This window comes from Quercus lobata, chromosome 4 (genome assembly GCF_001633185.2).
Source record: "Quercus lobata isolate SW786 chromosome 4, ValleyOak3.0 Primary Assembly, whole genome shotgun sequence".
Classification (NCBI taxonomy): Eukaryota; Viridiplantae; Streptophyta; class Magnoliopsida; order Fagales; family Fagaceae; genus Quercus; species Quercus lobata.
Genome location: NC_044907.1, coordinates 96080826 through 96095855, shown reverse-complemented (window position 1 = coordinate 96095855; position 15030 = coordinate 96080826). Strand labels below are relative to the sequence as shown.

The window sequence follows — 15030 nt, the reverse complement described above, 5'->3', positions numbered from 1 at the left end:
ATCAATATGGACATCCAAAGGCAGCAAATGTATTTTCGAAGCAGCCCAAGCTTCTTGTGCTTTCTGGAAGCCCCAAAAAATATGTCCATTTGTCTCAGCCTTTTCCTTACAGCACACACACATGGCTTCATCAATTACATTACGCCTCCTTAATTTAACTTTGGTCGGTAAAGTGTCACGACAAGCACGCCAACAAAAATGGCGCACTTTATGAGGAATGGACAAAGACCAAAGTTTCTTCCAAAACTTCCTCAACGAACTACCATCAGAAGTAGTTCCACAGTTTATAGATTTGAACAAACGTGCAGCTAAGTTATATGCACTCTTCACAGTGAAATTTCCATTTGTCGTTTCAGCCCAAACAAGTTTGTCTGCTGGTAGAGTAGCACTCAAAGGGATTTTTTTGATTAATTCAGCTTCATGAGCAATAAAAAGGCTATCAATTACCTCAGATTTCCACTTGGCAGTAGATGAATCAATCAAATCAGCAACCTTCGTATCAGCACTCAAAAATATCCTTGGAGAAATTACACTATGAGATGAACCCCATGGCAGCCACCTATCTTGCCAAACCTTGATGTTTGCTCCATTGCCAACTCTCCATCTTAAACCTTCAATGACCAATCTTTTGGCTGAAATCAAACTTCTCCATGTATAAGAAGGATTGTGTCCAATCGAAGCATGAACAAAGTCATCTGTTGGGAAATATTTAGCCTTAAGGACCCTATAAAGGAGAGAATTACCACCCATTTGGAGATGCCACCCCTGTTTTGCAAGCAAAGCCTTATTAAACCATTTTAAATTCTTGAAACCCATTCCACCATCACATTTAGGCTCACACATTTTCTCCCAACTAAGCCATGCAATTTTCTTTTCCTCCTTTTTTTGACCCCACCAAAAATTCCTAATCATCCCCATTAGATCATCACAAAGCGAATCTGGAATTTTGAAACAACTCATAGTGTAAGTTGGAATTGCTTGAGCCACAGCTTTTATTAAAACTTCTTTCCCCGCCTTGGAGAGCAGTTTTTCTTTCCAACCTGCTAACACTTTTCCCAATTTCTCCTTAATAGCATTGAAAGTAGTTCTTTTATTTCTCCCCACTAAAGAAGGTAATCCAAGATACTTCTCATGTTGCTTGATTATTTGGGCTCCAAACCTATTCTTTATCTCCTCTTGAACTTCCCTTGGAGTATTGCCACTAAAAAACAAAGATGTTTTAGCACGGTTTAATTGTTGACCAAAAGCTTTCTCATACACAGCAAGCAATCTTTGTAGTTCATCGCACTCCTTTAATGTCGCCTTGCAAAAAATCAAACTATCATCTGCAAAAAACAAATGAGACAATCTTGGACTACCCCTACAGATTTTTACTCCCTCCATTTGACCTCTATCCACTGCTGATTGGATCAAAGCAGACAAACCTTCTGCACACAAAAGGAAAAGGTAAGGTGACAAAGGGTCTCCTTGACGAATCCCCCTTGATGGAATAATGTGTCCCCTTGGTGTCCCATTAATCTTACTTGACTATGTAATCAAGTATGAACAAAATGATTTAAATAAAAAAAAAATGAGTTATCCATAAATTACGCGTGTTATTATTTTTTAAAGGATGTATGTAATTCATATTCTTTTACATTTCTTTTAATATATTTATACATATATATATATATATATATATATATATATATATAAAAGTATTCTTTTTACATTTCCATGTTTACTTGTTTAATTGTATTTCTAAAAGGAACCCTTCTAGCCCCAAGTTTGCATATTTTCCATAAAACTTCGGTGCGTTAGGGAAGCCAGTTCCATTTAATTTGATCATGAGTGTACGGAAATCAAAATTGGCTTTTATATAAATATATATATATATATATATATATATATATATATATATATATTTATTTATTTATTTAGTAAACAGTAATACTTAGAGTACTTACAGCAGTAGTGCTAAGAAGCTAAAAAACTATTTTTAGCACCACAAACTTAAAAATTGGGGCTACAACAGTGGAGGTATATCTAAATTTTTTAGCTTTTGAGCTACAGTGCAGATCTAAAGATAGATGTGCACTGTAGCACAAAGCTATACCAAAATAATAATATTTTATTTATCTTTTCAATTAAATGATATAAATTACTCTCATCTGTAGTATAGCCAAACACACTTCAGCTCTTCTCCCTTTCTTTTTTATTTTTCCCCCTCTCCTTCTCCATGGAGAGATCAGAGATGGACAGTGTTGATGATTTCAGTTAGGGGTGTCAATGTTCGACCCAACCCGCGAACATGACACTAGCCCGACACAGGTTTTTTTGGGTTAGGGTTAGGACTTAATGGGTTTGGGTCATAAATGGGTCAACACAAAAGCGACACGATAAGAAACGTGTCATAAGCGGGTCAACCCGCATGACCCGTAATAGACACGTTTGACACGCCAATTTAATTGTTTCAACCAGAAATGACCCACTTAACACAAACCATTTAACTCGTATAACAAATAAATATTTATTTTATTTTAGATTTGTCAAATACCTTTCATATCCAACATATATTTTAAATTTGAAAAGAAAAGTGAGTAATTACAACAATTTACAAGGGATATAATTGGAAATTGAAACTTTATAGACCCTAGAATTACTAATACTTTTTTTTTTTTTGGGCATAGAACTTTGCATTTGGCAAGTTCCAAGGATATTAAATTTTTGTTGAATTATGTTATTTTATTTTTGTTAAACTTTGTTATTTTGAATTTGGGTTGAAGTGTATGCACTTCTTTTGGAATGTAAAGAACTTATTTCTAGATGAAAGTTATATTTTTATTGAACTATATTATTTTGAATGTGGGTTGAAGACTTGAAGTATATGCACTATTTTTTGGGATGTAAAAAAAATTATTTCTAGATGGATGTTATATTTAATATTATGCAGGTTGAAATGGGTTATGTTACATTCATGTCAACCCAACATAACTTTTTTATTAAGCGTGTCAAATGGGTTAGGTCAGGTCAACTCACCTTATTAGCAAGTCGGGTTAGGGTTGAAGGATCATGACACGATTATTAAATGGGTCGGGTTAGGGTTAAGCCATTTAGTCGAATACCCCTACCTCAACATGACACGAACCCGACACGCTAACTCAAATTGACACCCCTAATTTCAGTGAGGATCTCGGTGCCAAAACAGTGAGACTAAGCTCAGCAACGGTTTGGTTTGTGGTTGGGTTCGGTGCCGAAATGGTTCGTGGGTGGTCTCAGTGCCAAAATGGTTGTTGCTCTTCTTCCCTCACCTCCACTCTGCCGCTAGGTCGTGGTTGTGCTCTGGCCTCGTGGATCGAAGTGGCTTTTGGTGGATCAGAGTGCTTGCTCATGGATCGGAGTGGTTATCGCTCATGGTTGTGCTTGCTCGTGGATAGGAGTGGGTTTTGGCGTACCAGCGTGGTGGGTTTCAGTTTTGGGTTACTGGATTTTCAGGTTACTGTGGGTTTGTTTTGTGGTGATTGTATTTGTATTATTTTATTGTAGGAGATATATTATTTTATTGTGATGTTTATATTATTTTATTGTGTTAAAAACTAAAATAGATCCACTGTTGTAGCATGTAAGTAGGTAAAATAGATAAAATAACTTTTTGTGATGCCAAATTGCTAAAAATATAGCTCCATTATTGTGGATGCTCAGGTTTGAAGCCATGTCATATCATTAGAAGGTGTTCTGTTTTCTATTGACAATACATAGCTGACCTTACAAAATAGGTAACGAAGGAATAGTTGGTGTTAAATATTCTGAGAATTTGGGATTTTTTTTTCCAACATGTATTGGTTTTATTTGATGGTTGCATGATTGTCCACCTGTTGTTTTCTCATGTTTTTGGCAATGTTACTGGTTTTGTCTATGTGTGCATTAGTTTTATTTGATGGATGCATGATTGTCCACCTGTTGTAATATTGGTTTTATTTGATGGATGCATGATTGTCCACCTATTGTATTGGTTTTGTCTACGTGTGGAAGCTTTCTTGATGCATGCATGTACTTGTCCACTGTCTGGTTTTAATGGCATTTTTTTCTTTTTCCCTGGTAGTTCTACTTAGTTAACCTTTTCACGGTGGGCTACCCAAAATGACTTGATGTACGCACTTACCATATGACCCCATCCCCTACCAGAACTCAACTTAGCTCTTCAATGCGTTCATATTTCCAATTTTGAAGTAGAGACAAATAACAATATATAAATATTCAGGAAAAAAAAAAAAAAAAACTTTTATTGTGGGCTTGTATTGCTTTAGCCCATGGTCTTTTAACCCTGCCCAAATTTCTCTTTACTTTGTCCCTGCACTCACAGCCTAATGCAGTGAATTAAGTCAAAAAGGTTCAAAATACAAAATTGGCTTGTCATAAAGGTTTTTAACACAAAACCCAAAATATAGAAACCACTTGATCAATTTTAAAAAAATTGACGAATTTGATCATTACACATGATATAATAACAACAATAATGACCAATTACATCAATTGGAGAAGCCAATTTCATCAATTTAAGCCAATTTGACAAAATCCCCAATTCGGATCAAATTCAAAACCCTAGAATTTTCAATTTTTCAAAAACCACAAAATTGATCAAATTAAACTATAGGGAACATCAATATAACATCATGGCACAAAAACCCATTGATCAATTACACAAGAATTGGTTTGAATCATCAAAAACCCCAATAATTTTGAAGATGCCGAAAATACCCATGAGAATGCATGAAAAATGCATGAAAACAAGAAAGAAACTTGAAAAAGAAGGGCAAAAGGGTCTTACCGGCTTCTAAGGACAAAAAACTTGCAAAAATCTTGAAGGAAAACGACAAAAATTTGATGGTGGAGCCAAGAGCCAACGCTGAGAGAGAGAGAGAAGCTTGAAAAAGTTTGAATAGTGACTTTGAAAAAGTCCTATTCTGCTTTTTTTTAAAAACCTGATACACGAGTTTCGATCGGTCGAAAATCAGCCTCGACCGGTCGAAACAGATAGAGGCTCCCTCTCTCAAAAATTTTAAAATTTTAAAAATTTCGATCGGTCGAAAAACAGAATGGACCGATCGAATCAGGCAGAGGCTCACCATATTTTTCAGGAAAAACACAATTTTTGAAAAACAAATTGATTTAACTCAAAGCATTGAAATTTAAGAACAAAAATGCATGAGTATGAGATGATATGAGTTTCCAAACAAGAATTTTAAGCCCAATATTCCCAAAAAAAAAAATTTTGCATTCTCCACAAATTTTCAAGCAACAAATTTAGTTTGCACATAATTCACAGTGATTGCAAAAACCTGGTTGGTCAGACCATAAACACACACAATAACATGTACAATGTTTAGCAACGAGTAACTCGTGTAGTGTGTGCAACTAGCAAAGACATGAGATACATGTGAGGTGATATGTGAATAGCAATCAATCACAGAGTCTACAAAATTCATCACAAAGAATTTAAAAGAGACTATCACCTAAAGAGTTACATCATATAACTCCCACATCTCCTAGATCATAAGCTTGCAATCATGTAAGTTTCTTGTATTTATGCCTCATAATATACATTCCAATTTTAAGTTTATGTGAGTTTGGCATCAAGCCTAATAGTACACACCAATTAGATTTTAAGAATTAAGCACTTTTACCGAGGCTTCACCTTATGTTCTTTTTTGTGCATGTGCTACACTTTCTCGAGTACAAAATCTTATGATATGCACTAAGGTGTTCATGATTGGCTAGTGAACAGTGGTGAGATGGTTATTTATGCCTTTCTCTAAAAGTTCAAGTCCAACATTTAAAAACATGTGACTTCAAGATTAAGACATAGTAATCAAAAATCATACACATCTTTCCCACACAACATGCACTACAAATCTTCAACTAGTAGAGTGTAATAAATAAGCTCATCAAAGCTAAACAACGTACAAAAAACATGTTATGTGAAAATAAATTGACCAACCTTGTTCTCAAAAATCAAGAAGAATAGTGCAAAAACAAAATGTGCTTCCTTTTCCTTTTTTTTTTTTATTTTTTTTATTTTAATAAAAATAAAAACACCTAGAATGAAATGCATGAATGTTATGCAATGCAAATCCTAGAGACAAAAAAAACGCAACCAAAGAACAATGGTCACAAAGGGTAGAGCAATGAAGCACAAGGACCATGTCAGAAAGACTCAGTTAGGTCGAGTCTTTTGCATCCAAAACTTTTTAGATGCACCATGAGCATTAGAGTTCTTATTCACTTGAGAATGATTACCAACTCCAGGATTGGAATAAAGGTTTAAAACCTTTACCAAATCACCAATAAGTACCATAGGATCAAGTGCTTGAGGCACAGGTACTTTTGGTTTGTTTGCTCTCTTTGCAGCTTGCAGCTTGTAGCAATTTGGATGTATGTGTCCTGTCTTTCCACAAAAGTGACAAACCCATGCAGGTTTATCATGTGTCTTGTCCTTAGATAGGGTAGGCTTCTTAGGCTCAGATTCTTTCAGATCAACCCTAATCTTCCTAGATGATGAACCTTCTAAGGGTTTAGCAACCTCACTCACAGAGGGTTTGACAGTCTCACTCACTATCTCACTCACAGAAGGTTCAGAAGAAGAAGATGAATGAACAAACTTAGTGGAATGGGGAGCGGACACACAGATGCTATCAACATAACCTAAACCAGTTTTGTCAGAAGATGACTTTTGAACACTCAGCATTTGATCAAGTTTAGAACTAGCAGATCTAGCAACAGATAAATCAAGTTTCAAAGATTTAACTTTATCAAGCAAAAGCATGTTTTCAGTTTTCACATTGTTCAAAAGATCATTAGCATCAAGCAATTTAACAAGCAAATTTTTCTTTTCAAGCTCAAGAGATTCAATTTTCTTTAGGCCAAGTTCAACATTCATAGCATCCTTTGCAGCAACTTTGCAAAGTTTGTTATAGGCCTCTTGAAGATCTGCATCTTCAGAGAGTTCCCCATCAGAAGGGTTCTCTTCAACAGATATGCTCTCATCAACTACAGCAGTAGCAGTGAAAACAATGAAGTTTCCATCCTCATCACAATCAGAATCATGATCAGAAACTTCACCATCACTAAGGGTTACAGCCATAGCCTTACCCATAGACTTCAAATAGGTTGGACATTCAGATTTCATGTGTCCATACCCTTGACATCCAAAATATTGAGAGCCCAAAGAATTATTGGAAGATTGACCTACTCTTTCTTTAGGTTTATCATTGTTATTAACCTTAGTGGAATCATGCTTCCTAAAATTTCTAGGTTCAGCAGTGTTTGTGCCTTTTGCCTTTCTATTGTTATTCCTGAGAAAGTTTCTAAAGTTCTTGGCAAGATAGACAATCTCTGTAGCAGAGAGCTCATCATCAAATCCACCACTATCAACATCATCAACTGACTTAAGAGCCATTGATTTGGATTTGGTAGTTTTTGGTAGATCCAACTCATAGGATTGAAGAGATCCTACAAGCTCATCAACAGAGATGGAGTCCACATCCTTGCTTTTAGTAATGGCAGTCACCTTGGGTCTAAAGTCTTCAGTCAAAGATCTAAGAATCTTCCTAACAATTTTAGGTTGATCATAGATTTCACCCAAGTTAAAAGCAGAATTAACAATATCATTCAGTTTAGCATAGAATTCATCAAAAGATTCATCATCAGACATCCTAATGCTTTCAAATTTAGAAGTCAATTGCTGCAATTTATTTATTTTGACAGCCTTTGTGCCTTTATGCACAGTCTGGAGGATATTCCAAACAGTATGAGCGATCTCAACATTCGAGATTCTCTTAAATTCCTCCATAGAAACAGTATTAAAAATCGCATTCATAACCTTGCTATTAAACGAAGCTGCTTCTTTCTGAGAAGTTTGCCACTCACTAACAGGAGTAGTGGGCTTCTCCCATCCGTATTCAACGAAGTTCCACACTCTCTCATCAATGGATTTCAGAAAGGCTTTCATCCTTACTTTCCAGTAAGCATAATTATTCCCATCAAAGTAAGGAGGAATAACTAGAGAGTGTCCGTGTTCCATGACAACAGGGGTCAAGGATCAGCTCAGAGATCAAAGGATCAAAAACAAAAGAGCTACCCGCTTTGATACCACTTGATAGTTTTTAGACCCCTTACACAATTGATTAAACCTAGGTAATTAGCCAAGTTGTTACTTAGTCCAATTAAACAAGTCTAGGTTATCACAATAATAAAGATCAAATCATGCAAAGCAGCAGAAAATAAATAACACACGATATGATCACCCAAGAAACCAAATCGGTAAAAACCTGGGGAGGATTTGACCTAGCTATCCTCAAGGTAAACTTGAATCCACTATCTTGAAAGAATCGAAGTTCATACAAAAGGACTTACAAGCACCCCCACTTGACTTCCTAATGCTACCAACCAGTAGAACTTACTGACACGACCACGTGCAAGCTCCGAATCTACGGACTCCTTCTTTCTTGGATTCCCACCAGCTACAAGCACCCCCGCTTGTGTATTCTTTAAGCTTTAATGGCAGCAACTGTTTTGATCATCAAGGTGTAGAGAATATCTCCTCCTTGAAAACCCTAAATTTGTGTAAAGGAAAGCTCCTCTAGATCTCACAAGAGATTTACACAAACCGCAATATGAGCAACACTAAAATGTGGCTAGGGTTTGCCTTTTATACTTAGGACAAATAAGAGAAACCCTAAAAACGTTTTAAAACAACTAGGGCTGAGTTGGAAAATTCTGCAGAAAAGCAATCTGCCCGAGCTTTGATCGGTCGAGCCTAAGCTTCGATCGATCGAGCCAGGCCGAAAGCCACAGTGCTTTCTGCTTTACACTCGATTCCAACTTTACATTGACATACAACTTTGAGCTAGCTTTAAACACTTCTAAACACATTGTTTTGATCATGGTTTGCCAACAATTACAAATTAGAGTTCTAAATACATAAAGTCCTAAACTTTAGAACCTAACAATTTGCCACTGCTCCACCTTCTCCTGTGATTCTGTTGACTGCAAGCAGCCTGGTGGGTTTAAAATACATTTAAAAAAATATTAAAAAATTATTATATGGAATCGAAGACTGAACAATCCAAACAGATTTCTTCACACTGCCTTCTTCATTAATCTTATACATCAGTTGACTCTCTCCTTACAAATTTCATAGCCAGATCTACCATCTTCTAAAGATCAAAGTGAACGTGTTGATTATACTTGCAGACATGAGAGAGGGAGAGGTAATATATATATTTTTTTGGGATAATTCAAAAGTTAAGGGAATTTAATTTAGTTCTGGATATTATTACTGTCAAAAAAAAAAAATTCTGGATATTATTGATTTGCAATGAATTGGGTTACAAGAATTTTGGCAAGAGAGAAATATTTTTGAGAATAGAAAACTTAATAAAGAATGTGTGTATATTGCTAATGTTTTAAAATTTATTTATTTATAAAAAATGTTAACTGATGTTCTAAGAGTATTAATTTAGAAAATATTTTGAAAAAATTTTTATGGAAAAAAAAAAGGCAAAAAAATTTTACTTTTTTTTTTTTTTTGTTGTTGATGTATTAAATTTAAGTGGCTTTTTTTTTCTTTATCAACGTGAGATCTAATCAAATTTATCAAAAACTCATGTCGCTTAAACTCACCTCTGTATATAAGAGTCATATATATATATATATATATATATATATATAATCTATAAAACGTTTGGTTTTTTTGTTGATATTTTAATATTTTATCACAATTACATTTATATTTAAACAGTCATTAAAATCATGATATATTATATTTTATTTAAATATTAAAAAAATTTATTCAAGTAATGTTACATCAACAATATTTTCATAACAAATTTTAGGTGGCATGATATTATTAATTCTAATCTGACCTCACCATTGATTTTACTTTTTTACCCATTAATAATAACTTACAATCTAAGAAAAATTATTGTAAAAATGTTAGGTTATGTTTGGGAAGAGAGATGCAAACAACAAGATAACACCGAGACATGTTATCGAAGAGGAAACCAAAGTACTTGGCGAAAAACCTCTCCACAGCCCTCTAAGCCAAAATGATCCACTAGTGAATAAAGTTGGAGTATAAAGATATCAAAAAGACTCCAAACCTAATTTACCCACCCTACTTGAACTCTTCGAGTTCCAGCTACCAACGAACTTCATTAAGATTTAAGTCATTTCTTCACTAGTTATCCGGATCTTGCAATTAGCTCCAAATTGCATCCACCAATCAATGGCTTCTTCTAATGCTTCCCACACACACCAAAACTTCTCTCAATACTTAGATTGAGTGAGATAAGTGTTTGAGCTAAGAACCTCTCAAGGATTTGTAATTGGAGAAGTAAGAGTAGAGGAAAACTAAGAGAAATTATTTAGATAATTATGAGTTTACAATCTCTAACTCTCAAGTGTATTGCTAAGGTTTTTGCTCTGAAAGTCTCCTTATAATTTTGTGAGTAATGTGGGCTTATATAGTATGGGTAAAGAAAAGAGGAAAGCACTATTTAAAATCATCCAGGTAGAGAGTTTCGCAGGTCACTCGCGGGTTGACCAAGTCATGAAGTGACATGCAAAATACAGCCTGGAAAGAGACTATTCGGTTTCTAGCATGTGCTTCTCACGTGACCTTTTGCAGGTTGTCCACTCGTGAGTCAGTCGCGAGCAAGTCGTGAACTTCACTATCTTCACAATTCTTCACCAAACTCTCACACTCAGCTTTTAAATTAAATCCCACAAACATACTGAGAAAAGATTGATAGAATATAATCAAATTTTACACAGAATTAAAACCAGCAAAACATAATTGAAAATCACAACTTTACAAATTTTATATAAACTTATAATGTATTACGCACGAAACATCCATATACTAGTAAAAGAAATATCAAGACAAAATAAAGAAATCTAGAGATAATATAATATAGATAAAACTTCTTTATTCAAGTGGTCATCTACGTTACATTATAGATTTTTGGATATCTCTATCACTCCATATCATAATTAAACACACACATTTATATATGTTATTTGAAGCATTTTTTATAGTGCCAAACTATTTAATTGGCATAAGAGGATGACGAACTTGATTGGCAAGAGAAGCTGTCAATCTTGATTGAGTTTTAGAGGTTACACTACATACCAAAAAAGTGTCGGCCACTTTACATTTAGAACAACTTAAACTATATTACATATGTTTTCGGTACTATGCATACATTAACTAAAGTCATAACAAAGTTAACTATATTATTAGTTTATTACATTTGACAATGGTTCTTTATCGTCTACTTTATGGCATCCGTTCGATAATTATTGTTTTTTATTATTAGACCAAGATATTAATAGATTTTTAGTGTAGATGAGATAAATACTGTAGATCTCTTATTTTAGTCTAGAAACTTTTCTAATTGAGCTATTTAAAACCCACTATATTACATATAATATTGGTGGTATGCATACATTGGCTAAAGTTGACACAAAATTAAAGAGCAGCAGCCGGTTATAATATGATGTTTTTTTTTCTTAGGCCAAGTGATTTGTCTTTTATAAGTAACGCTACGTTCACAGTATTAGCGCAATAAATCTTATTATGTGACAAACTATTGCTGGTAGTCATTCTTTATTAAGCAAAAAGAGAAAAAAGTTGCCCATTATGGTTATTTCTTATGAGACGGTATCTTGTGAGACGGGCACATGCGCCCATCGTCTCACCAACATGTAGGTTCCATGCATATGGAACCCACATGTCGGAGAGACAATGGGCACATGCGCCCCTCTCACGCACAATTTTTTCTACTTTGATATTGATGCTTATAAATAAATAAAAAATTGATATTGATGTATTAAATAATAATACTAAAATAGGCGTCAAATAAATAGCGTGGGATTTAAATGTTGTAAGACAATGGGCGCATGCACCCCTCTCAGATAAAACTTTTTCTACTCTGATATTGATGCTTTTAAATAAATAAATAAATAAATTCTACTGATGTATTAAATAATAATACTAAAATAGGTCTCAAATAAATAGTCTTAGTGATGCAGCGTAGGTATGTAGAAGCAGAATCTGTAACATACAATTACTACAATTCTTCCACAAAACCTAAGTTCCACAAGAACACTAGGCTAGTAGGCAAAATAATAGAGAAAACCTCTCTAACAAGCTTTTATTAATCAACACATAACATAAATAACCTCTCTATAAAGAGTATTTCTAGGAATAGAATTTTTCCTACTCCTTTTAGGAAAAGAAATAATAAACCTACTTCTACTTAAGAAAGGAAAAAACAATTTAGCTAGGAAAAGAAAAATAATTAAAAAAGAAAAAAGAAAACAACATAAAATATTAACATATTTTATTCTTCCTTAACTAATCTGCATCACTTAGTCATTGTACTTGTAGTGTTCTGATGTGTGGGCAGAGCACACAAATCGAATAAATATTAAATAGTTATAATACATCAATAAGTATTAAAAAAAAAAAAGGGTAGAGTTTGAATTTTTTAATGATGTTTACATGGATTTCCCTTGACTTGTTACTTGTCTTTTCTCTACCATGTGCCCATTTGCATGTGCCCATTCATTATATCTTATAATATACATTCTCTTCCATTTGTGTGCTCATTATATCTTATAATATACATTCTCTTCCATTTGTGTGCTCGACAAGTAACAAGTCATTTAACAAAACAAAAAAAGGCGAATAAGTTTAGTGCCACAAGTTGTGGCACTAAACTTATTCACAAGTTGTGGCACAAGTTGTGGCATTAAACTTATTCGTCTTTTTTTGTTTTGTTAAATGACTTGTTACTTGTCAAGCACACAAAAGGAAGAGAATGTATATTATAAGATATAATGAATGGGCACATGCAAATGTACGCTTATTATGTGACAAATTATTGCTGGCATTCATTTTTTATTAAGCAAAAAGGGTAAAAGTTGCCCATTATTTGAAAGAGTCAAAGAGCAGCCGCAGGTTATTTCTCGTATGTTTGGCGTCCAAGGAAGAGAATGTATATATTATAAGACTAGGCATATGCATTTTGCGCTCACACACACTACAGAACAAAGGAAATGGATTCAAAGACACAAGTAGCTAATAAGCCTCATGCAGTTTGTATTCCATGCCCAGTTCAAAGTCACATGAAGGCAATGCTAAAGCTTTCAAAGCTTCTCCACCATGAAGGGTTTCACATAACCTTTGTGAACACTGAGTTCAACCACCAACGTTTTATGAAATCCAGAGGTCCCAACTCCTTAGATGGCTTGCCTGACTTTCGATTCGAAACCATCCCAGATGGTCTTCCTCCATCAGATATCAACACCACCCAAGACATCCCTTCTCTTTCTGAATCCATTATGAACAACTGCTTGGCTCCATTTTCTGACCTCCTTGTAAAACTCAACAATGCAACTTCATATAATCCTCCAGTTACTTGTATTGTTTCAGATGCTACCATGGCGTTTACAATTACTGCTGCTCAAGAATTCAAAATCCCTGTTGTGATGTTCTTCCCTATCTCTGCTTGCAGCGTAATGGGTATTCTGCAGCTTCCTACTCTCAAGGACAAAGGCATCGTACCTCTTAAAGGTGTAACAAAAAGTGCAAAATCCAATTGAAATCTTGCATTATTTTATTGTAATTAATCATTGTATGCTGAAAACTTTTTGTCTTTGCAGATGAGAGCTATCTGACAAATGGGTATCTTGACACAATTATAGACTGGATTCCTGGTATGAAAGACATACGTTTGAGGGATCTTCCAAGCTTTGTACGAACCATTGATCCAAATGATATTGTTTTTAGGTGTGTGATTGATGTAGCAGAGAGAGCTCCTAGTGCTGCAGGAATTATTGTTCACACATTCGATGAGTTAGAGCAAGAAGTTTTGCATGCTCTATCTACCATGTTTCCTCATGTATATGCTATTGGCCCTCTAGAACCACAACTAAATCACTTATCCAATGATCATTTGGAATCAATTGGGTATGGTTTATGGAAGGAAGAAACCGAGTGCCTCAATTGGCTTAATTCAAAGGCACCCAACTCAGTGATATATGTGAGTTTTGGTAGCATCGTTGTCATGACACCATCGCAATTGGTTAAGATTGGTTGGGGACTTGCAAATAGTAAGCACCCATTTTTATGGATAATCAGGCCTGAATCAGTTGAAGACGGATCAACGATTTTGTCACCTGAGTTTCAGGAGGAAATTAAAGAAAGAGGTCTAATAACTAGTTGGTGCCCTCAAGAGGAAGTGCTAAACCACCCCTCAATTGGAGGGTTCTTGACACATAGTGGTTGGAATTCAACCATTGAAAGTGTGTGCGCAGGAGTGTCAATGCTTTGCTTACCATTCTTTTCAGATCAGCAAACGAATTGCAAGTATACTTGCAATGAATGGGCTATTGGCATGGAAATTGACTTTGATGTCAAAAGAGTGGAAGTAGAGAATATGGTAATAGAATTGTTGGAAGGAGGTGAGGGAAAGAAAATGAAGAAAAAGGCCAAGGAGTGGAAAAAATTGGCCAAAAAGGCCACAGGTCCACTTGGTTCCTCATCCATTAACTTAAAAAATTTGGTGAGTGAAGTCCTTTTAACAAAAGGCTAATGTACCCTGCTACTCTCCTTAAGCTTAGGTTCTGTTACTTCGCTTGTCTTTAGACTCTCTCTCAATTTGGTCTTTCTCTTTCAAAGGTTTTTTTTTTTCCTTGTTTTTTCTTGTTTCCGAGGTTGGCCCTTTGTTGTTATTGTTAATGTTAATGTTTTTTAATAATAAATGAAAGGAATTATTTAAGATATAGACATTTAGATTTACTGCACTGGCACTCTCTGACTTAACCCAATTATATTACATCCTAAATATAGCATTGAAAAACTAAAGGATACTGGGAAAAATCAATAGTTTTGCTGCTTTGATTTCTACCTATTGTTGCCAAAATATCAGTGCTATTGATACCATATTTATTGGCTTTTAAATTTTAATGGAAATTTAAGTCTTG

At 34.7% G+C, this 15030-nt stretch overlaps 1 protein-coding gene across 1 annotated transcript; it reads left to right on the top strand.

The window, feature by feature from the left end:
* The first annotated feature begins 13055 nt into the window (after nt 1–13055).
* On the top strand, nt 13056–14761 carry LOC115987537 (7-deoxyloganetin glucosyltransferase-like). The gene is made up of 2 exons (XM_031111111.1): nt 13056–13618; nt 13708–14761. Exons 1-2 carry the CDS (start codon nt 13102–13104, stop codon nt 14637–14639), a joined length of 1449 nt encoding a protein of 482 aa, XP_030966971.1. The 5' UTR covers nt 13056–13101; the 3' UTR covers nt 14640–14761.
* The last annotated feature ends 269 nt before the right edge of the window (nt 14762–15030 follow it).

Bases quoted from the DNA above. Each gene is read 5' to 3' on its own strand.
- LOC115987537 (XM_031111111.1), top strand. From the start codon at position 13,102: ATGGATTCAAAGACACAAGTAGCTAATAAGCCTCATGCAGTTTGTATT. The intron at 13,619-13,707 runs GTGTAACAAAAA...TTGTCTTTGCAG, and splicing joins AGGCATCGTACCTCTTAAAG to ATGAGAGCTATCTGACAAAT.